The sequence below is a fragment of the Phyllobates terribilis genome, unplaced genomic scaffold, assembly GCF_046119375.1.
Source record: "Phyllobates terribilis strain yellow unplaced genomic scaffold, ASM4611937v1 Scaffold_5__5_contigs__length_657084704, whole genome shotgun sequence".
Classification (NCBI taxonomy): domain Eukaryota; kingdom Metazoa; phylum Chordata; class Amphibia; order Anura; family Dendrobatidae; genus Phyllobates; species Phyllobates terribilis.
The window spans coordinates 152,920,463-152,945,233 of record NW_027362765.1 but is presented as its reverse complement, the minus strand read 5'-3'; the positions used below and the strand labels follow the sequence as shown (position 1 = coordinate 152,945,233).

General features: G+C 40.3%; 1 protein-coding gene across 2 annotated transcripts in view; it reads right to left on the bottom strand.

Moving 5' to 3' along the window:
* NGFR (nerve growth factor receptor) overlaps positions 1-24,771 on the bottom strand; it is a 115,261-nt gene that overhangs the window by 71,929 nt on the left and 18,561 nt on the right. For both annotated transcript variants that reach the window (XM_073683220.1, XM_073683221.1), the window contains exon 2: positions 5,245-5,380. In XM_073683220.1, the coding sequence (XP_073539321.1) occupies positions 5,245-5,380 (136 nt within the window). The remainder of the gene's footprint in view (positions 1-5,244; positions 5,381-24,771) is intronic.

The following is a 24,771-nucleotide window of genomic DNA, read 5'->3' as shown; positions in this document are numbered from 1 at the left end:
CCGCAGGTCAGCTTACGCTGAGTAAAAAAAAGCTCAGTAGGCTTAGGATATTTATACATCCTACAGACTTTGCGCGAATTGTAAGACGCTGCGACTTTTGTAAAACAAAAATACTGGGTATAAAAAAAATCAACAAAAACTCATTGTGGGAACTTAGCTGCAATACCAGACACAACCCATTGACAGATGTGGCACTGTTTTTTGGAACAAAGTAGCCATGTTTTTTGTCTGTGGTTGAGTTGCAGTTAAAAAATGCATCAAAACACCACCGTGACATATGGTAGGAGCCCTAGTACAGATTTTACATTGAGGCCCAGAGGCTTCATGTTATACCTCTGTCCGGCCGGCAGACGTGGAGATAAACATGACAGCTCGGTTGCCCGGTCAGCAGGTGTTTTCTATTACAAATGTCACCGGTGTTTGGAGCTCACATACCTTTGGGCAGCCTTTACTTCAAACATGTCACCAGTAATTCTAGATTTATGCAGCTTTGGCCTTTGACAAATCCTCACAAATCTGTAGAATTCTAGTAAAACCCAATCTATAATAAACAATGTAAATTGCAGCTGAAATGCTTGGAGTTATGGGACTGTGACCTGCTACCATTGGTCATCTGCTGTGAGTAGCTATAGGGGGGAGAGACTAAGTGCGCCCCCTATAGAGTGTGTTATAAACCTTTCACAGAGGTCCTGCCGAGAATCTTGAGCACTTTGCATGGCTCAGAAATTAATTTTACCACCAAATCCTATATTTAGAACCACATCCACATACTGTTTCCTACCACCTGAATGTGCTCCTGGATATCAGGGCTCTCTCTAATAACGAAGCATCCTGACGCCATGCCCAGGATAACGTCCGAAGGTTTTTGGAAGCTTCAGCAGGACCTATGAGATTTAACAAGTGTTCCTAGAGACTAGGAGGTCTTCCTTTTATCTAGGGGTCTTTTCTTTTTCTTCTAGATAAAACTGGAGAGCTAGTAAGTTTGATTATAAATGATGTATGATTGTTGGGGGGGGGGGTCCTGTAACAAGTACCTATCACACCTTTGATCTTGATATGGTCTCTTATAATTGGATACAAGTTTAGAGATGTGGCTAAGTGATCTACATGCAGTCCAGGTAGCAGTTGTTGGGGCCTGGTTAAGGCCAACAGTCCACTTTGACTAGGCCAAACTTAGATACAAAGCACTACAAAATACTTTCCAACTTCACTGAAGTTTTCTATTTTACAGCTAAGCCTCGTTTCTTACCGACTGAATGTGTTTTTAGATGCTGAATCTGATGATGGACGACCATCCTGGAGTTACTCATAAGAAACCTTTGGCAAGTGCAGGTTTCTTGGAGGTTAGGCAGGATACAGGATATTTCCCAACTACAGTATTCCAATATTCCGGGAGGTTGTTCCTGTTTTTAGGAGCCTCCAAGACGTTTCAATAGAGTTGGCAAGTAAAGTCCCCCATACACATCTTCTAACGTTGGCTGAATCCGCCAATATCAACGGTCGACTTGACAGATTCTCCCAATTCTCCCTTGTCAGATGATTGTCAGGGGAGAAAGGGATCCGGCATGTCTGATTTTGGACTTCCAATCTTTTAGTTCTCCCAGAGATAAGCCACCACAGATACAGAGATGTCTGTTAGAGAATACATGAGATCTCGGCAGAGCTAGTGCTTCCGTGTATGGACTAACTGGGCGAGATAACTGCTAGACAAACGATCAACTGAACCATTCTTATCTAAAGCGTATGGGTGGCTCAAGAGTTAGGGCAATGAACTGAACCTTTGCCCGATGGAGGAGCTATGTAGGTCTCACAGGACAGATATGCCACGTATTTACTGATTTCATCCAAATATTACTTATTACTTCAGCTTTTAAAAAGTGTTTAGTCGCTGACTAAATATTCTCATTATCAGCAATTGTAAAGACTAAGTCAACCTCAATATTCCATTACTTTTCAATTATGGTTTGGATGTGATTCCCCCTAAGGACTGAAATCCCATTAGAGTTTGGAAGCATAAATGTGAGCTCCTCAGCCCGTGCTCGGGGAGAGGCTGTATATTTAGTGTTTATACTTTAATACCACTTGTCTCACTGGCATTAGAGTAATTTGCCTCGTTAACTTATCCCATTAAAACTCTTCACTTTAATAGTTGCTTGGCTTGTGAGTCAGAAGAGCGCGGATCTTGGACTCATTCCTGTAGAGGGATTATCCTACTGCTCTCCGTCTTCTTGCCATAACTGGTAAAATCAGGGGTGGTGGCCATACCCAGAACAATAGGGATTATGATGGTCAGGTAGGTGTAAAACTAACTTCAAAGTCACATGTTCACTTCACTTACGCTGTTATGGATGTTATTATTATCATGATTGATGGGAACCGGAATGCATGTGCAGTAAGCTTTGTAAGACTTCCAAAAACAGTGCCACAACTGTCCACAGGTTATATGTGGTACTGCATCTTTGCCCCATTTACTTTAATTGTGCTGAAATACCAGGGCCAGCTCCAGGTTTATGTACCCATGGGGCGCCTTTTCACTTTAGGATTTTACCTTCATGCCTTCCATTTTATTTTTTTCCTAATAGCATTGTATGAGGGCTTGTTTTTTAGATACGTGCTATACTTTTTACCATTCACAGTTTGGTGTCCATATGTGCTTTTCTGATCTCTTTTTACTCCATTGCATTGGAGGCAAAGTGACCGAAAAAACAGTGATTTCGCCATTTTGATTTTTATTTCCATTTCACCATACAGGATAGATATTATAATATTTATTAGTTTGGCCAGTTATTCAAAATATGTTATTATCTTAGTTATATTTATTTATTTTACTCACTTCTATAGCGCCATTAATTCCATAGTGCTTCACAGACAATATCGGCACTGTCCACATTGGGGCTCACAATCTACATTCCCTATCAGTATGTCTTTGTAAGGTGGGAGGAAACCGGAGAACCCGGAAGAAACCCACGCTAACACAGGGAGAACATACAAACTCCTTGTAGATGTTGTCCTTGGTGGGATTTGACCCTATTGCTGCAGTGCTAATCACTGAGCCACCGTGCTGCCCTATATATCTATGGGGCAGCACGGTGCCCCCATAGATATATTTATATTATATAAATGTTATTTATATAATATGAACGTTTATATATATATATTTTTAATATACTTTTCATTTTTTTATTATTCCCCCTAGGAACCAGGTATCAGTTGATCGCTTTTACAATACACTTTAATATCCATTGCAGTATATTGTGAAAATACTGTTCTCCAATAAAAGCCAACCTGCCAGGGTAGGCATAATAGCTATACAAACATGGCAACATAGGGGGCCTTTAGAGTCCAACCTCACCCCAGCTGCCATGATAATGCCATTGACATTTGGGAAGGCCCGGTTTTTCAAAGTATTTGCTCTAGAACACCAAAGCAAAAGAGTCTCAAGTTATGATCACTAATGGGATTTAGCTTGCGACCTGGGTGCAATCAAATGTTCAGTGGTATAAGCTTCCCGAAAATGGGCTAGTTGGCTAGTTGACTACAAGGCCTCATTCAGATGTCTGATTTTCCCATACGAGTGGTTTTTCACGGATAGCACTCGTACCCGTGATAGTTTAAGAGGCCATTCACATGTTCGCGATTTTTCACAGATCTAGTAGTCTATGGAAAATCGTAGAGACATGTCTGCTTTTGATCTGAGGGTCGGATCAAAATCACTAATGCAAGTAAATAAGTCTGTTTAAAAAACTGAACAGCACTTGGATGACATTAGAGTGCAGTCCAATTTTCACGGACTGTCAGAATGGAGAAGGTGGAGAAACTTTTTATTTTATTTCTCCACTCACGAGAAAAATGAATGACCCCCAGACCACACTGTGATCAAACTGTGGTCAGAATAATCAGTCAGTTTTTCTCGTACATGGAAAAATCAGATGTATAAATGAGCCCTTACTGTGATTAGTTAAAGAGCTGCTGGAGTACACAGTGTTACAATTATAATAGGCTTTTGATGTCTTAGCAGGTTATGTTGGGTCTTATCATGGTTAGGGGCAATCTTCTTTTATTTTAGGGTTCTCCATGAGGTCAGAAAAAAAGGGTCTTCTTTTTGGCAAAAACACTGCCACTCTTGTGTATAGGTCACATCTGGTATTGCAGCTCAGCTATACTATGTTGAGCTGCATAGTCAGGCATAGAGAAAGAAAAATACACCTTTTTGAAGAAGACAGTTTGGTTCACTTATTAGACTTATACTCACAAAATCTCAACAGTTAAAGTGCTGTTCAAAATAATTCTTTTCAGAAACTATAAGTTATCATGCTGTATCACTTAGATTAGAAGTTGATACCCATATTTTTCAATACATCATTTCTAAACTCATGGATAGATTTAGAATTGAATGATAAACCATTTGTTTCCTGCAGCCACCACTAGAGGGAGTATGAATAGTACACGGTAAGCTTCTAGGCTCCCTCTAGTGGTGGCTGCAGGTAGCCGGGAGTTTATTATATCAATGCAGTGGACTTGGAGCTCAGTCTCACAAAAACTGAGCTCCAAATGCTATAAAGATAAAATATGAAATTAATCAGTACAGACTTTTGCACTTAAAAATAGCATGGGGTTAAAAGTTAAACTTATACTTTAATCCTATCATAAAAATGTATGCAGAATATTCTGAAAACCTGCATGTGTTATGCCGCTATCTCATGCAGCAATCAATTTCAAAATTTAATTTAAAATCATCAAATTTGCTTCAAAATTGAAATGTCTCTATAAATCAGACCATTGCCCAGCCCTTGTATGAGCAAACTCGATCCTTCCTGAATCTGTCCTCCCATTGCACTCATTAAGGGAATATTAGAGACAATTCTGCATCTGCTACAGTGAATATTATCTCCTTCTTCTCAAGGTCACAGTCAAGGACACACCGAGAAGAAGGCAGGGTGCCATTGATTTTGAAGTAATGAGGTTTATATTATGGCAGATGGAATCCAGATTTTGATTTGAAGGACATAAAGAGAGGCCCCCTAAGGGGGGCAGAGCACTGATCAGGTCTGGGGCGCAGCTGCCGAGTTAACCCCTTTAATTCATCAGGGCAGGAGGGATATCACATAAAGTGATGTAGAAAGTGAAATTAACCCAAGCTGTTCTATACAAGACATAGAAGTAAAGAGCACGGTGAACTGCAGTACATGAATCATATATATAAATATATCTGAATATGTGTCCAATTGGTCTGAGGCCACTTACTGTCAAGGCAGGGTTCACAGACAGTCTGGTTCACCCCACATTCTTGTGTGACACCTTCTCCGGATCCGCAGGATTTACAGCATTCTCCACTCTTGGTGTATTGCCCCGTTGGACAGTCTTCAGCACCCACCAACAACTAAGGAGACACATGAGACCTTGATCAATTTAAAATATACATTTTTTCTAAATCTCTCTCTTTATCTATGCCATAGTTATCTATGTCATATCAATATATAAATCTGTCTCATATCTATCTCATCATATCTATCTACCTACTTGTCAATCAATCAATCTATCTATCTATCTTGTACCTATCTATCTATCTAATATCTATCTCCTATATATACAGTGGGTGAAATAAGTATTGAACACGTCACCAATTTTCTAAATAAATATATTTCTATTGACATGAAATTCTCACCAGCTTGTCAGAACAACCCATTCAATCCACTCAGGCAAAGAAATCAAATGATAGATGTCCATAAATCAAGGTATGTGTAATAATGAAAAATGACACAGGGAAAAAGTATTCAATACATGAAGAAAGAGAGGTATGGAAAGTCATGACCCCAGCTGAAATCTATCAGTAATTAGAAAGCAATTCTGCCACTTAATGAATAATAATATCAGCTGGTTCAACTGATGGCCTATAAAAAAGTGTTTCATTACCAAGGTGCCACACAAGAAACATCTCATGATGGATAAAACCAGTGAGTTGTCTCAAGACCTTTGCAACATTATTGTTGCAAACTGATGGCATTAATTACAGAAGAATTTTTAAACTACTGAAGGTCACAGTGAGCACTGTTGGGACCATCATCAGGAAGTGGAAAGAACATAATTTCACCATAAACCTGCCACGACCAGCTGCTCTCCGCAAGATTTCAGTCAAAGGAGTGAAAAGAATTATCAGAAGAGCTGTCCAAGAGCTACGGATCCCCTGTGGAGAGCTACAGAAAGACCTGGAATCAGCAGGTACAATTGTTTTAAAGAAAACAATAAGTAATGTACTCACCCTCCATGGTTTGTATGCATGCTCACCACGTAATACTCCATTGATGAACAAAAAGCATGTTCAAGCGCATTTAAAGTTTGCTCAACAACATTTAGACAAGCTTGTGAAATACTGGGAGAATATTGTCTGGTCAGATGAGACCAAAATTGAACTCTTTGGATGCCATAATACACACCATGTTCGGAGGCCAAAAGGCACTGAATATCACCCCCAAAAGCACCATACAACAGTGAAGTTTGGATGTGGGAATACCATGGTGTGAGGCTGTTTTTAAGTTGACGCCAACTGAACAAAGGATGAATAGACGAATGTTCCGAGACATTCTTGAAAAATATCTGCTGCCATCTACCTAGATGATGAAGATGAAACGAGGGTGGACATTTCAGCAAGACAGTGATCCCAAACACACAGCCAAGGAAACTCTCAATTACTGTAGTTTCAGAAAAAGAAAATAAAGCTACTAGAATGGCCCAGCCAATCACCTGATCTAAATAAAATAGAAAATTTATGGAAGGAACTAAAGCTCAGAATTCATAGAAGGAGCCCACGAGACCTTCAGGATTTAAAGAGTGCTTATGTGGAAGAATGTGCTAAAATGACACCTGAGCAATACATGCGACTAGTTTCTCTATACAGGAGGCATCTTGCAGCTGTCATCACCAACAAAGGATTTTGTACGAAGTATTGATTAAATTTCAGCATCTCATTTCTATCTTATCTATCAATTAACCTATACAAATACCTCATTTGAATTATTGGAGTGTTACATATCTTATGTTTTGGATTCTATCTATCTTTCAATCTATTTATGTATCTATCTATCTAATATATCAAGAGGCAGCACCTCTTGAGAAAGCCTAACATTTCCCAGCGAAACGCGCGTTGAGGTGTTTTCGCCACCACTGAGGTGTTCTGTTTTATCAACATCCCTCACAGCGCATTATTGTCCTCCTGTTTTGTCATTGGTAAGGTCTCTTTGACATTATTTACATGCAAATGTTGTTATTTGGTCTACTAGTGCCTGTACTTATGTATAACACACTGCATTGTTTTCATAGCCTCATTTTGTTAAATGACCATCAGGGGTTGATGCCTTTATGTGCCGTGCCTCTTGGCACTCTGCACCTCTATTGTCATTGTCCATTTAATGTTTTGATATCTATTTTTGCTATTTAATAAAATTTCAATATTTTTACCATTTAAGCTTGGTTTTCTCCTTTATGCTTATGTCCTATTGAGCTGGTATATATTTGCTGGTGTGGTACTGACCACATGTCCAGCTGTTGTGCCTTATTTGGTACTTTCTATTAATATACAGTATATATATGTATCTACAGCATATATTGCATCCTATCTGTCTATCTAATATTTATTGATCTCATGTATTTATCTATAGAAATGATAAGTGGGGACCTTCCTTTGGTTGATGTCCATAAAACTGGCCCTGATCAGAAGAACCTTTATACTGTATTTGCCCTCAGCAGCTGTAGTGCAGTCATATAATGTCAGTCTTTGGAGGAGTCTTAGATTTTCCAACTGTCGCTTACACGGAATAAACTCCTAATGATAGCGTTAAAGGAAACGTTTGTTCACATAAAATCCTCCATGAAACTGCATTACAGGGGGTGATGTTCAGTACCCCCAACTTGTCATCACCTCCCTCCAATGGGAAATGCTCTACAGCTGGGTAAAGAATTAGGAATTTCATGACTTCAAAGACTTTGAAGCCTGTCTAGAATGAAAGAAACATGTAAGCCAAAACTGAGTTTCTCACTTTTCAACTCTGACCCATCAGGGGTTCCTTTGCAGAGGAGATCTGAGCCGTTGTCTCCAACTTCTGGGCATTTGGTTGTATTTAAAAAGGGGCAATTCCTATCATAACTTTTGATTAGGAAATTGCTGTTTGAACAGTGCCTTAAAGGGGTTGTCCAAGACTGACATATTGATGTATCAATGATCTATCCGTAGGATAGGTCATCAATATGAAGTTGGTGGGTTTCTCACATCCGACACATCGACTGATCAACAGAACAGCAGTCTACATTGTGGAGTGGTGCAGTTTATCCCCATTCAGGTTAAGGGCTGTCTTGTATTAGAGAAACATAACTGCTTTTTTTCCCAAAACAGCACCTCACCAGCCCACAGGTTGTGTGTGGTATTGCACATTGTTTCAGTCAAGCTGAGCTACTAAATCATTGGACAGATGTGTCACTGTTTCTGTAAGAAAGTAGCCATTTTTTTTTTTACAATTCTGTACAATCCTTTTTATTAGCCACAACATAAAAATAAACCTATATTGGTTTTCATATAAAATAGCAGCAATAAACAACATGGAAACGAAAGTGACATGACCGTCGATCACTAATAGAATCACAGCGGGAGGAACAGGACTGATGTCCTTCCAATTAGTAGGAGTGTTTTCCAGTCAGTGAGCCATCTTCTAATGACCCAGGCTCCTAATAAACCAGACCAATTTGCCATGAGACACAGGACAGCTTTCCAATAATCAAGCTGCTCTTTTTTCCCACACTCAGCATGGTAATAAATATACGCAAATGACTTTATAGAGCAGCGGTTTCTAATATCCTTACCCCTCCCCCCATCCAACCGGCCATGTCTTAATAACATCCTCACACAGATGGCCGAGCCATTAGTGCAGGTAGATATGTCACCGACCACCTGTGGTCACCGCTTCTCCGGGTAATATGGCCGCTCTAGATTTAATTTGGATTTTATCTATTGGGGGTGTGGAGGTGTCGCTACCATTATACATGGTATAGCTGGGGACCAGGAAATTTCATGTCTTACTAAAGCAATAAGGGGATAGATAGATAGATAGATAGATAGATAGATAGATAGATAGATAGATGATAGATAGATAGATAGATACTGTAGATAGATAGATAGATAGATAGATAGATAGATAGATAGATACTGTAGATAGATAGATAGATAGATACTGTAGATAGATAGATAGATACTGTAGATAGATAGATAGATAGATACTGTAGATAGATAGATAGATACTGTAGATAGATAGATAGATAGATACTGTAGATAGATAGATAGATAGATAAGATAGATACTGTAGATAGATAGATAGACATCTGACTAACGTCAGCCAAACCTGCCTAGATCCATATGTTTTGCCGCCTGTCTAATGAGGCCCTCAACAGATGATTGTCAGGGGAGATAAGGATATGACATGTTTGATTTTGGACTGTCAATCCTTTTGTGTTCTGGTAGATAAGATGCTGCTAGAGATGTCTGGCAGCGGCTCTGTTGTAGAGAACACAGGAGGAATGCATGGCGCTTCTGTGTGTGGAAGAATTGGGCGAGAATACCGCCGACCAAACAATAGGCTGAACCATTGTTTGGCTGACAGCTATCTAAAGTGTATGGGGAAGGGGGCTTCTACATAAATGGATAGACAAATAGATAGATAGATAGATAAGCTTGATAAGATACTATATTGTTCACTATATGGTACTTTAAAAGGGGGAAGTGGGGGTCAGTACAGCCACCAATGAGACTCTGGCCAGTCCCGTTGAGCCCTATAATCTTGTCACAGTCTGGACATCTCAGGATGTTCTGAGGTGATGGACCAGCTTGACCCTGATTTACAGGATTCATCTCCTGAATCCTTGGTCCTCAGTGGGCTTCCCTTGGAGTATAATATAAGATATAATGTCCGGCCTGTGTTCTCCTGCTCTATCTCCTGACATTCCCCCCAACAGCAGAGGACTAGCATTAGCAGCAGTGACAAATGCTTAGGCTTATACTTCTTAGTGGCCCCATTGTTACCCCCAGAGTGCTACTTGAGCTCATGACAGCTGCTTATTTCCAACTGCCACAAGGAGAATATTTAATATTTATAGGAATATTTTAACATAGGATAATATACAATGATCAACCATAACAATAAAACCTCCTGACTAATTTTTTTTGTATGTTCTCCTCGAGCCAACAAAATAGCATCTTGTCAGTCGAGGAATGGACTCTACAAGGCCTCTGAAGGTGTCCTGTGGTATGTGGCATCAAAATGCAAGCAGTAGATCTTTTAAGTCTTGTAATTTTCTAGGTGGCACGTCCATGGATTCGTTTGTTTGTTCAGCACATCTCATAGATGTTCATACAAATTAAGAACTAGGAATTTGGGGGCCAGGTCAACACCTTAAATACTTTAGGCCCATAACATCTTATGGATTCACCTAACTACATAAGACTATAGAGCTATTGGATGTTCCTACTACTTCCCCGCCGTACTTTGCACCTCATAAGTGACCCCGCACTCATTTAATTCTTATGTGTGGTATTTTTGTTATGATAAATTATAAGTATCAGGTATCAGCGCAGTCTCTCCAAACGTAGCTGTTTAAAAATGGGATCATAGACTGATGCAATATTTACATTCCCCCCAAACACCAGGACTTTTTCATTAGTTTTAGATTCTTAGCACTCAATTTACTGGGAAAACGAGCTCTTCCACAAATAAACAAAATCATTATACCCCCTAGTTATAACTTTTTATGTGGTTTCTGTGGTCGGATATTTTATTAATTCCAGAAACATTTTAGAAAAAGTCAATTTCCACCTAAAATATAAAATATATTTATGGCTGTGACAGGGGATATACCAGGAAAGCGAACAGTATTAGTCCATTTAGATGAGTCAAATTAAAGAGCAAGCATCTGTAGGAACACTCGTCTAAACAGGTCGGCAATCACCCAGCAAATGAGTAAATCGTTTTTTAATCGGATTCGATGATTTTTATGCCTGCATAAAATCTATGATTGTTGGCCGAGCATCACCCCGTGTAAAGTGGAGATGATACCCTATTGGGATTGTCCCCATCACTGTTTTGTCGGCCTCTGTAAACAGGACTGTAAATGACCGATGTACTAAACTGAAGGAACAAGTATGTGCAGGACCTGTTGTAGTGTCACCTGCATGGATAAGGTCATGTGGCCTTATATGTGCAGGTCCTGAAGCCAAAGGGCAGAGCAGATACAGAGGAGGCAATAGTAAGCATCTAGTTGGGTTCTGTATTTCAAGGGTTTGGTCTAGGAAACCTTTGTAGATAGAGAGCTAGTCATTTTTGACTTTGGGAAAACTAGAGAATGATCTGTTATTGTAGTCACCTGTAATGTGTCAAGCCCATCAGAAGAACCTATAGTACCCTGGTGGTCCACTCTAACTCTGGACTTAGTAGTTCCATGGCAAGAAAATATAAACTATATAAAGAGACTAGTTGTATCCGGTCCTTGACCTTATTGATTCACAGATATTAAACTAGGGTACGATTTTTTCAAAGAGGCAAAAAGACTAGAATTTCTCTAAAGCCTTCCTTTACATTTTTACATTCCAATCTCATGTGCGGAATAGGCACACTGCTAACATTGTAATAACAGCCTATAAACAAATAAAAGAAATACATGTAATAAGGGCCATCCAGATGTGCCCTGTGGGAAACACATAAAAGCTAAAATTATATTAATATACTTAGGGAAGTGTTGGAGCTTAGCAGAGGCAACAGATGGACTTTGGTTTATGGATACTACTGATTGCCACAGTCTTTTGTGCACTTCGTATTCACATACATACAAGACTTTGCTTATCCCTAAGAGCTTACTGCTTATATAAACCAGCCATATATGCCAGATACCATACGCATGTACTGAACTCATCTGTAGATCATTTCAATCGAAGCCCATTATGTCTACCTCGGCTTCAAGGTCATGTCTTTATATCAATCAATACCTGGATGTTTGCAAACTTTTTGTTTCTTGGGGTTTCTGAAGGGTTTACCAGATTGGATCTCATGGTTGTCAATGATATACCAACAGAAATACTAAGGTCACCAATACCATTTTAGACAGGCCTAAAAAATTTGCTTCTCTAAATTAAATGTTCTTTGAGAAGTATAAAAAAAAAGGAAAGTTTAGTTTCAGAAGGTCACGTCAATGAAGCTGCCTTGAACACATCAATTAAAAAGATGTCTTAACAGTGTCCAACAGAGAGTTGAAGTTCATGAGAATATTGACCTGACACAGTCAATCCATGGCAGCTGCTCGATAGTTAGATGTGTCTGATTTGGTCACACAGATGCATGGTATTTCAGTGGCAGACATATCATTGGCGAAACTTGCAGGGGCCTAAGAAGTTAGGGTGCCCATTTCCACCTCCACAGTAGATGGAATTGTGCAATATAATGAGCTGTTGCAATGCAAAGGGCCCATATACTGTTCTTGCACAGAGACCCTTTTCTATCTGTATCCATCAGTGTGGTATATGCAGCATCTATGACTACTTAGAAGCCGGACAAGGTTGAGTTTATACCTCTTTCTCATGGATGGGTGGGAAGGTTACATGTATCCCCAGACAGTAGCGAAGAAGAGAATTGGCCCAAGTATCATGCAACATCTCTTGTACAAGGCATGTGCCCACTTGTCCAGTTCTGGGATGGATTGGTAGCAGGTAAAAAAATGAGGGAGGACCAATCACAACTTTTCCTAAGGAGATCTTATTCTCAATATACAGTCCTCCTCAAAGAATAGTGTATATCTAGTTTGCAAAACATAGATGGAACTTTTTCATCTTGGCTTATATTGTCTACATCAATGTTCGTCAATCTAAACATATAAAGTCTCATAAATCCTGGAAATCATAGACATGTAACTTACTAAGGACAAAGTCACCAAAACTGAGATGTCACATATTAAAACCTTGCATGATGGGTGGGCAAGAATGTAGACGTTAGCTTATTTGTCCAGCAGTTACACATGTTTATTGAATGGATTGTGAGTAATTGAGCTGCCACGTTCCATGTGTTGATCTTACCATTGGTCAACCAAAACGTCTGTAACTCAAATTGGACACTGTCTTTCTAACACATCTAGACAAGCCACTTACTGTTTCAATAAAGGCTATCTATACATTCAGCTAGCATAGCCTGAAAATATGTTTATCCTTTATTTAGACATGTGGTCCATTCATAAACTCGTGTAATATAAGATCTACCTACATAATACAAGCTACAAAGAAAATGTGATAGACTTTAAAATAAAATAATACAATTAGACATACGGTACTTACCTGCTCTTACCACTATGTTGCTCCCCAAGAGAGCAGGCCTTGACCTCTGAGACCTGGGATTGGAACAGAGCAGTCGGCAGACCACTGCAGCCAATCTCAGTCCTCAGCAGTCGGAATGAGACATCATGGCTTAGAGTTCAACTCAGACCACCAAACAGACCTGCCCTAGGTTTTGGGTGGTAAGAGCAGGTGAGTAGGTTTGATTTTATTATTTTAAAGACATCTCTACTGCAGGTACATTTTGCTAAGAGGTTGGACATCTCTTATTATCAGATACACTCTCATCAGGTAGCAAATGTGGAAAGTGGCCACAAAAAACATCTTTGGAAGATCTGAAAATTGTTTTCCCTGTGGCAGTATTGCAAGGACATTGTAACACTTCCTGGCAGGTTCCTCTATAGAGTACAGCGGGTCAATCAAGGTCCAAGACGTAGGACATCCTCTGATAAGATTGTCAAGGGACCCTTTCGAGGAAGAGTAACTTTAGGCAAATGACCCTAGTCAAGATCTGCAAAAGGGACCCCAACTGCCACAAGTCTTTTAAAGAACTTTTTTTTACGTGGGTCCAAGCGACGTTTGGGCCCAACTAGGATCAAGGACCAGGGACCTACTGCAACCCCTGCACCAAATATAGTTACCCCCTTGCCCTTGTGAAAAAGTAGACTTTAGGACCAAACACGGAACACCATTTGGATTGTAGTCTCTCTTGTGCTGTCTCTCTTTCCTTATGAATTTACTAACAGGAAATAAAAAAAATCTCTGCCCCTATGATTATTACTTTACTTCACATACCTCGGGTTAAATGAAACCGCCGGGAACATTTATATACATATGTGTGACCGATATTAGCAGCTCTTTAATATGAAGCTAAGTATATGGTAGGTTTAGTGCTCCCTTCAGCGATGAGCCTGGCAGCTCCAATTCTGGGAAATGCCATACCCCAGGTAACTAATCCTTGGATGAGGAGGGAAACTAAAGGATTTTAAAGTCTAGGATCAATTCTGAGTTCAAACGTATAACAGTCTGCAAAGTACCCTGTATTAAAGGGATGAGAGAAATAAAACAGCATGCTAATATTCACATCGATTTCAAAAGATCTGGAGTTGTAGAAAAATAACAATGAGGTTCTAATTCTGAACTAGACTGTATGGGGTCGATCCCGCTTTAATACTATATATGAAAAGCATATGTCCTCCCTTGCGAGCTCACCCCCTCTGACATGATCCACATCAAAGTTCATATACCGGCAAAGATCACAGGGCTCAGAATCCGTGAACAAGTGGTATAAAAACTTCCAGAGGAGGGAAAACTAGGTTTCAGCTATGCTATATTACATATGCCATATACAACATCCCACATGTGCAACACAAGCATATGACTCAGCAAGCACCGGCCTGGTACTACTACCCTTGGCATCCTGTGTATATAGTAATAGGAGTAGTAGGAGTACTTATAGGGAAGGTTATATGTAGTAATAGGGGGAGATATAGGGAGGTTATATGGAGTAATAGGAGGAGATATAGGGAGGTTATATGGAGTAATAGGAGGAGATATAGGGAGGTTATATGGAGTAATAGGAGGAGATATAGGGAGGTTATATGGAGTAATAGGAGGAGATATAGGGAGGTTATATGGAGTAATAGGAGGAGATATAGGGAGGTTATATGGAGTAATAGGAGGAGATATAGGGAGGTTATATGGAGTAATAGGAGGAGGTATAGGGAGGTTATATGGAGTAATAGGAGGAGATATAGGGATGATAGATGGAGTAATAGGAGGACTTATAGAGGAGGTTATATGGAGTAATAGGAGGAGATATAGGGAGGTTATATAGAGTAATAGGAGGAGATATAGGGAAGGTTATATGGAGTAATAGGAGGAGATATAGGGAGGTTATATGGAGTAATAGGAGGAGATATAGGGGAGGTTATATGGAGTAATAGGAGGAGATATAAGGAGGTTATATGGAGTAATAGGAGGAGATATAGGGAGGTTATATGGAGTAATAGGAGGAGATATAAGGAGGTTATATGGAGTAATAGGAGGAGATATAGGGAGGTTATATGGAGTAATAGGAAGAGATATAAGGAGGTTATATGGAGTAATAGGAGGAGATATAGGGAGGTTATATGGAGTAATAGGAGGAGATATAGGGAGGTTATATGGAGTAATAGGAGTAGATATAGGAGAGGTTATATGGAGTAATAGGAGGAGATATAGGGAGGTTATATGGAGTAATAGGAGGAGATATAGGGAGGTTATATGGAGTAATAGGATGAGATATAGGGAGGTTATATGGAGTAATAGGAGGAGATATAGAGGGGAGGTTATATGGGGTAATAGGAGATATAGGGGAGGTTATATGGAGTAATAGGAGTAGATATAGGAGAGGTTATATGGAGTAATAGGATGAAATATAGGGAGGTTATATGGGGTAATAGGAAGAGATATAGGGGAGGTTATATGGAGTAATAGGAGGAGATATAGAGGGGAGGTTATATGGGGTAATAGGAGATATAGGGAGGTTATATGGAGTAATAGGAGTAGATATAGGGAGTTTATATGGAGTAATAAGAAGAGATATAGGGAGATTATATGAAGTAATAGGAGGAGATATAGGGAGGTTATATGGAGTAATAGGGGGAGATATAGGGAGGTTATATGGAGTGATAGGAGGAGATATAGGGATGATAGATGGAGTAATAGGAGGACTTATAGAGGAGGTTATATGGAGTAATAGTAGGAGATATAGGGAGGTTATATAGAGTAATAGGAAGGAGATACAGGGAGGTTATATAGAGTAATAGGTGGAGATATAGGGAGGTTATATGGAGTAATAGGAGGAGATATAGGGAGGTTATATGGAGTAATAGGAGGAGATATAGGGAGGTTATATGGAGTAATAGGAGGAGATATATGGAGGTTATATGGAGTAATAGGAGGAGATATAGGGAGGCTATATGGAGTAATAGGAAGAGATATAGGGAGATTATATGGAGTAATAGGATATATAGGGGAGGTTATATGGAGTAATAGGAGGAGATATAGGGAGGTTATATGGAGTAATAGGAGGAGATATAGGGAGGTTCATACTGGAGTAATAGGAGGGATATAGGGAGGCTATATGGAGTAATAGGATGAGATATAGGGAGGTTATATGGAGTAATAGGGGGAGATATAGGAGAGGTTATATGGAGTAATAGGAGGAGATATAGGGAGGTTATTATGGAGTAATAGGATGAGATATAGGGAGGTTATATGGAGTAATAGGAGGAGATATAGGGAGGTCATATGGAGTAATAGGAGGAGATATAGGGAGGTTATATGGAGTAATAGGAGGAGATATAGGGAGGTTATATGGAGTAATAGGAGTAGATATAGGGAGGTTATATGGAGTAAAGGAGGGAGATATAGGAGGTTATATGGAGGAATAGGATGAGATATAGGGAGGTTATATGGAGTAATAGGAGGAGATATAGAGGGGAGGTTATATGGGGTAATAGGAAGAGATATAGGGGAGGTTATATGGAGTACTAGGAGGAGATATAGAGGGGAGGTTATGGGGTAATAGGAGATATAGGGGAGGTTATATGGAGTAATAGGAGTAGATATAGGAGATGTTATATGGATTAATAGGATGAGATATAGGGAGGTTATATGGAGTAATAGGAGGAGATATAGGGGAGGTTATAGGAAGTAATAGGAGGAGATATAGAGGGGAGATATATGGGGTAATAGGAGATATAGGGGGAGGTTATATGGAGTAATAGGAGTAGATATAGGAGAGGTTATATGGAGTAATAGGAGGAGATATAGGGAGGGTTATATGGAGTAATAGGAGAAGATATAGGGAGATTATATGGAGTAATAGGAGGAGATATAGGGGGGTTATATGGAGTAATAGGAGGACATATAGGGAGGTTATATGGAGTAATAGGGGGAGATATAGGGAGGTTATATGGAGTAATAGGAGGAGATATAGGGATGATAGATGGAGTAATAGGAGGACTTATAGAGGAGGTTATATGGAGTAATAGGAGGAGATATAGGGAGGTTATATAGAGTAATAGGAGGAGATATAGGGAGGTTATATGGAGTAATAGGTGGGATATAGGGAGGTTATATGGAGTAATAGGAGGAGATATAGAGGTGAGGTTATATGGGGTAATAGGAGATATATGGGAGGTTATATGGAGTAATAGGAGTAGATATAGGAGAGGTTATATGGAGTAATAGGAGGAGATATAGGGAGGTTATATGGAGTAATAGGAGGAGATATAGGGAGGTTATATGGAGTAATAGGATGAGATATAGGAGGTTATATGGAGTAATAGGAGGAGATATAGGGGAGGTTATATGGGGTAATAGGAGATATAGGGGAGGTGATATGGAGTAATAGGAGTAGATATAGGAGAGGTTATATGGAGTAATAGGATGAGATATAGGGAGGTTATATGGGGTAATAGGAAGAGATATAGGGAGGTTATATGGAGTAATAGGGGAGATATAGGGAGGTTATATGGAGTAATGGGAGGAGATATAGGAGGTTATATGGGGTAATAGGAAGAGATAAAGGGAGGTTATATGGAGTAATAGGGGGAGATTTAGGGAGGTTATATGGAGTAATAGGAGGAGATATAGGGAGGTTATATAGAGTAATAGGAGGAGATACAGGAGGTTATATAGAGTAATAGGTGGAGATATAGGGGAGGTTATTGGAGTAATAGGAGGAGATATAGAGGGGAGGTTATATGGGGTAATAGGAGATATAGGGGAGGTTTATATGGAGTAATAGGAGGAGATATAGGAGAGGTTATATGGAGTAATAGGAGGAGATATAGGGAGGTTATATGGAGTAATAGGAGGAGATATAGGGAGGTTATATGGAGTAATAGGAGGAGATATAGGGAGGTTATATGGAGTAATAGGAGGAGATATAGGGAGGTTATATGGAGTAATAGGATGAGATATAGGGAGGTTATATGGGGTAATAGGAAGAGTATAGGGAGGTTATATGGAGTAATAGGGGGAGATATAGGGAGGTTATATGGAGTAATAGGAGGAGATATAGGGAGGTTATATAGAGTAATAGGAGGAGATACAGGGAGGTTATATGGAGTAATAGGTGGAGATATAGGGGAGGATATATGGAGTAATAGGAGGAGAATATAGGGGAGGTTATATGGAGTAATAGGAGGAGATATAGGGAGGTTATATGGGTAATAGGAGATATAGGGGAGGTTATATGGAGTAATAGGAGTAGATATAGGAGAGGTTATATGGAGTAATAGGAGGAGATATAGGGGAGATATATGAAGTAATAAGAAGAGATATAGGGAGATTATATGGAGTAATAGGAGGAGATATAGGGAGGTTATATGGAGTAATAGGAGGACTTATAGAGGAGGTATATGGTGGTTATATAGAGTAATAGGAGGAGATACAGGGAGGATATACAGAGTAATAGGTGGAGATATAGGGAGGTTATATGGAGTAATAGGAGGAGATATAGGGAGGTTATATGGAGTAATAGGAGGAGATATAGGGAGGATATATGGAGTAATAGGAGGAGATATAGGGAGGTTATATGGAGTAATAGGACGAGATATAGGGAGGTTATATGGAGTAATAGGAGGAGATAAAGGGAGATTATATGGAGTAATAGGAGGAGATATAGGGAGGTTATATGGAGTAATAGGAGGAGATATAGGGAGGCTATATGGAGTAATAGGAGGAGATATAGGGAGGTTATATGGAGTAATAGGACGAGATATAGGGAGGTAATCTGGAGTAATAGGACGAGATATAGGAGAGGTTATATGGGTAATAGGAGGAGATATAGGGAGGTTTATGGAGTAATAGGATATATAGGGAGGTTATATGGAGTAATAGGAAGAGATATAGGGAGATTATATGGAGTAATAGGATATATAGGGAGTTATATGGAGTAATAGGAGAGATATAGGGAGGTTATATGGAGTAATAGGAGGAGATATAGGGAGGTTATATGGAGTAATAGGAGGAGAATAGGGAGGCTATATGGAGTAATAGGAGGAGATATAGGGAGGTTATATGAGTAATAGGCGAGATATAGGGAGGTTATATGAGTAATAGGACGAGATTAGGAGAGGTTATATGGAGTAATAGGAAGGAGATATAGGAGAGGTTATATGGAGTAATAGGAGAATATATAGGGGAGGTTATATGGAGTAATAGGGGGAGATATACCGGAGGTCATATGGAGTAACAGGAGGAGATATAGGGGGGTTATATGGAGTAATAGGAAGAGATATAGGGAGATTATATGGAGTAATAGGAGGAGATATAGGGGAGGTTATATGGAGCAATAGGAGGAGATATAGGGAGGTTATAAGGAGTAATAGGAGGAGATATAGGGGAGGTTATATGGAGTAATAGGAGGAGATATAGGAGGATATAAGAGTAATAGGAGGAGATATAGGGAGGTTATATGAGATAATAGGAGGAGATATATGGAGGTTATGTGGAGTAATAGGAGGAGATATAGGGGAGGTTATATGGAGCAATAGGAGGAGATATAGGGAGGTTATATGGAGTAATAGGAGGAGATATAGGGAGGTTATATGGAGTAATAGGAGTAGATATAGGAGAGGTTATATGGAGTAAAAGGAGGAGATATAGGGAGGTTATATGGAGGAATAGGATGAGATATAGGGAGGTTATATGGAGTAATAGGAGGAGATATAGAGGGAGGTTATATGGGGTAATAGGAAGAGATATAGGGGAGATTATATGGAGTAATAGGAGGAGATACAGGGAAGTTATATGGAGTAATAGGAGGAGATATAGGGGAGGTATATGGAGTAATAGGAGGAGATATAGAGGGGAGGTTATATGGGGTAATAGGAGATATAGGGGAGGTTATATGGAGTAATAGGAGTAGATATAGGAGATGTTATATGGAGTAAGAGGATGAGATATAGGGAGGTTATATGGAATAATAGGAGGAGATATAGGGAGGTTATATGGAGTAATAGGAGGAGACTATAGAGGGGAGGTTATATGGGGTAATAGGAGATATAGGGGAGGTTATATGGAGTAATAGGAGTAGATATAGGAGAGGTTAAATGGAGTAATAGGAGGGGATATACGGAGGTTATATGGAGTAATAGAAGAGATATAGGGAGATTATATGGAGTAATAGGGGAGATATAGGGGAGGTTATATGGAGTAATAGGAGGAAATATAGGGAGGTTATATGGAGTAATAGGGGGAGATATAGGGAGGTTATAATGGAGTAATAGAGGAGATATGGGATGATAGATGGAGTAATAGGGAGGACTTATAGAGGAGGTTATATGGAGTAATAGGAGGAGATATAGGGAGGTTATATAGAGTAATAGGAGGAGATATAGGGAGGTTATATGGAGTAATAGGTGGAGATATAGGGAGGTTATATGGAGTAATAGGAGGAGATATAGAGGGGAGGTTATATGGGGTAATAGGAGATATGGGGAAGGTTATATGGAGTAATAGGAGTAGATATAGGAGAGGTTATATGGAGTAATAGGAGGAGATATAGGGAGGTTATATGGAGTAATAGGAGGAGATATAGGGAGGTTATAATGGAGTAATAGGATGAGATATAGGGAGGTTATATGGAGTAATAGGAGGAGATATAGAGGGGAGGTTATATGGGGTTAATAGGAGATATAGGGGAGGTTATATGAGAGTAATAGGAGTAGATATAGGAGAGGTTATATGGAGTAATAGGATGAGATATAGGGAGGTTATATGGGGTAATAGGAAGAGATATAGGGGAGGTTATATGGAGTAATAGAAGGAGATATAGGGGAGGTTATATGGAGTAATAGGAGGAGATATAGAGGGGAGATTATATGGGGTAATAGGAGATATAGGGAGGTTATATGGAGTAATAGGAGTAGATATAGGAGAGGTTATATGGAGTAATAGGAGGAGATATAGGGAGGTTCTATGAAGTAATAAGAAGAGATATAGGGAGATTATATGGAGTAATAGGAGGAGATATAGGGAGGTTATATGGAGTAATAGGGGGAGATATAGGGAGGTTATATGGGAGTAATAGGAGGAGATATAGGGATGATAGATGAGTAATAGGAGGACTTGTTAGAGGAGGTTATATGGAGTAATAGTAGGAGATATAGGGAGGTTATATAGAGTAATAGGAGGAGATACAGGGAGGTTTATAGAGTAATAGGTGGAGATATAGGGAAGTTATATGGAGTAATAGGAGGAGATACAGGGAGGTTTCTAGAGTAATAGGTGGAGATATAGGGAGGTTATATGGAGTAATCAGGAGGAGATATAGGGAGGTTATATGGAGTAATAGGAGGAGATATAGGGAGGCTATATGGAGTAATAGGAAGAGATATAGGGAGATTATATGGAGTTATAGGATATATAGGGAGGTTATATGGAGTAATAGGAGGAGACATAGGGAGGTTATCTGGAGTAATAGGAGGAGATATAGGGAGGTATATGGAGTAATAGGAGGAGATATGGGTGGTTATATGGGTAATAGAATGAGATATAGGGAGGTTATATGGAGTAATAGGACGAGATATAGGAGAGGTTAATGGAGTAATAGGAGGAGATATAGGGAGTTATATGGAGTAATAGGAGAATATATAGGGGAGGTTATATGGAGTAATAGGAAGAGATATAGGGAGATTATATGGAGTAATAGGAGGAGATATAGGGGAGGTTATATGGAGTAATAGGAGGAGATATAGGGAGGATATAAGGAGTAATAGGAAGAGATATACGGAGGTTATATTGGAGTAATAGGAGGAGATATATGGAGGTTATGTGGAGTAATAGGAGGAGATATAGGGGAGATTATATGGAGTAATAGGAGGAGATATAGGGGAGGTTATATGGAGCAATAGGAGGAGATATAGGGAGGTTATAAGGAGTAATAGGAGGAGATATAGGGGAGGTTATATGGAGAAATAGGAGGAGATATAGAGGAGGTTATATGGAGTAATAGGAGGAGATATAGGAAGGTTATATGGAGTAATAGGAGGAGATATAGGGAGGTTATATGGAGAAATAGGAGGAGATATAGAGGAGGTATATGGAATAATGTGGCGCCCCTGCGGGTTCATTCGCCACAGCGGTACTGCATCTGACCTAGAGGTGTGGTATCCCACTCTCAGGTAAGGGATAGAGTGCTGCCCGAGACCCTCACACCTGCATCCAACACGTCCACTTCAGTAGGGCAGGGCGAGAATGCTCCTACGGGAGAGCACAATCCCTGGTCCCTGGCTGGAGTGGAGGGGAACCATGTAGTGGGTGTGGGTGGAGGACGTAGTTCAGGGGTGCACTTGTGAGGGAGTGATATAAAAGAGGGAACCATCTTGAAAGTTCAGATCAGTCAGTGAGGAGTGGTGTTCAGTCAGAGGAGGGAAGTGAGGGGAGCAGAGGCTCTGCACGAGGAGAGGCTCGGGACTGGAGGAAGAGGAGAGGGAGCAAGAGAAAGGCTCCAGGAACAGAAGGGATCCTAGGGGTACAGGCAGTGCTGGAGGCCACCCGTACGCCCGAATCTGCCAGGCCTTGGAGGGATCGAGCCGCAGAGGGGATCGGCCCCTAAACTAGTGGAGAACTACAAGGCTCAGCTAGGAACCGGAGCCTGCTGTACTTGCAAGGTGCAGTGGCCACAACCACAATTATATCGCCGAGAAGGTGACCACAGAGAGTCCAGGGGACTGCAGGTTGCCCGACAAGACCCGAGGCTACCGAATTGGGACACTGATTGTGAGGCGCAGGGCAGGAGGGCGAGAGCCAGCGCCGGAAGACGGCTGAGGAAGGCACATAGAAAGGGGTCCTGTCAAGCATTCTTGAACTACCTAAGAGATTGCTGAACCCCTGCCTGGTGACTGCAGCACGACGTGCGAGGTTGTAATCCGGAACCTGTAACCTGAGGAACTTAACAACTGTGAGTAAACTCGGAAGACTGCACCCCACTGTCTCTGTGATTATTGTCTGCGACATCACCCCCTGCACTACAATGCCCAGCATCACCTATAACATCTACACTGCCCTGGAGCTAAGCTCTACCTGTGGAGAGCCACACCAGCTTTGCTGCACTAACATCAGCTCCAGAGGACCTGCTCCGCAGCGGCGGCTCCGCATAGCCGCATACCACAGGTGGCGTCACGAACTTTGTACATAAATCCCCTACAAAAATCCCCTTTTGAATGACCGCCCTGGGTCACGGACTGGGTCAACGCCACTGTGACAGCTCCCCTAGCAACGACCGGCCCGGCACCGAGTACCCCACGGCTCAGGGGGGCGCGTCAGTAATAGGAGGAGATATAGGGAGGATATATGGAGTAATAGGAGGAGATATAGAGGGGAGGTTATATGGAGTAACAGGAGGAGATATAGGGAGGTTATATGGAGTAATAGGAGGAGATATAGGGGAAGTTATATGGAGTAATAGGAGGAAATATAGGGAGGTTATATGGAGTAATAGGAAGGTTATATGGAGTAATAGGAGGAGATATAGGGAGGTTATATGGAGTATAGGAGGAGATATAGGGAGGTTATATGGAGTAATAGGAGGAGATATAGGGAGGTTATATGGAGTAATAGGAGGAGATATAGGGAGGTTATATGGAGTAATAGGAGATATAGGGAGGTTATATGGAGTAATAGGAGGAGATATAGGGAGGTTATATGGAGTAATAGGAGATATAGGGAGGTTATATGGAGTAATAGGAGATATAGGGAGGTTATATGGAGTAATAGGAGGAGATATAGTGAGTTTATAGGGAGTAATAGGAGGAGATATAGGAGGTTATATGGAGTAATAGGAGGAGATATAGGGAGGTTATATGGAGTAATAGGAGGAGGTATAGGGAGGTTATATGGAGTAATAGGAGGAGATATAGGGAGGTTATATGGAGTAATAGGAGGAGATATAGGAGAGGTTATATGGAGTAATAGGAGGAGATATAGGGAGGTTATGTGGAGTAATAGGAGGACATATAGGAGAGGTTATATGGAGTAATAGGAGGAGATATAGGGAGGTTATATGGAGTAATAGGAGGAGATATAGGGAGGTTATATGGAGTAATAGGAGGAGGTATAGAGAGGTTATGTTGGAGTAATAGGAGGACATATAGAGAGGTTATATGGAGTAATAGGAGGAGGTATAGAGAGGTTATATGGAGTAATAGGAGGACATATAGGGGAAGTTATATGGAGTAATAGGAGGAGATATAGGGAGGTTATATGGAGTAATAGGAGATATATGGAGGTTATATGGAGTAATATGAGGAGATATAGGGGAGGTTATATGGAGTAATAGAGAGGAGATACAGGGAGGTTATATGGAGTAATAGGAGGTGATATAGGGAGGTTATATGGAGTAATAGGAGGAGATATAGAGA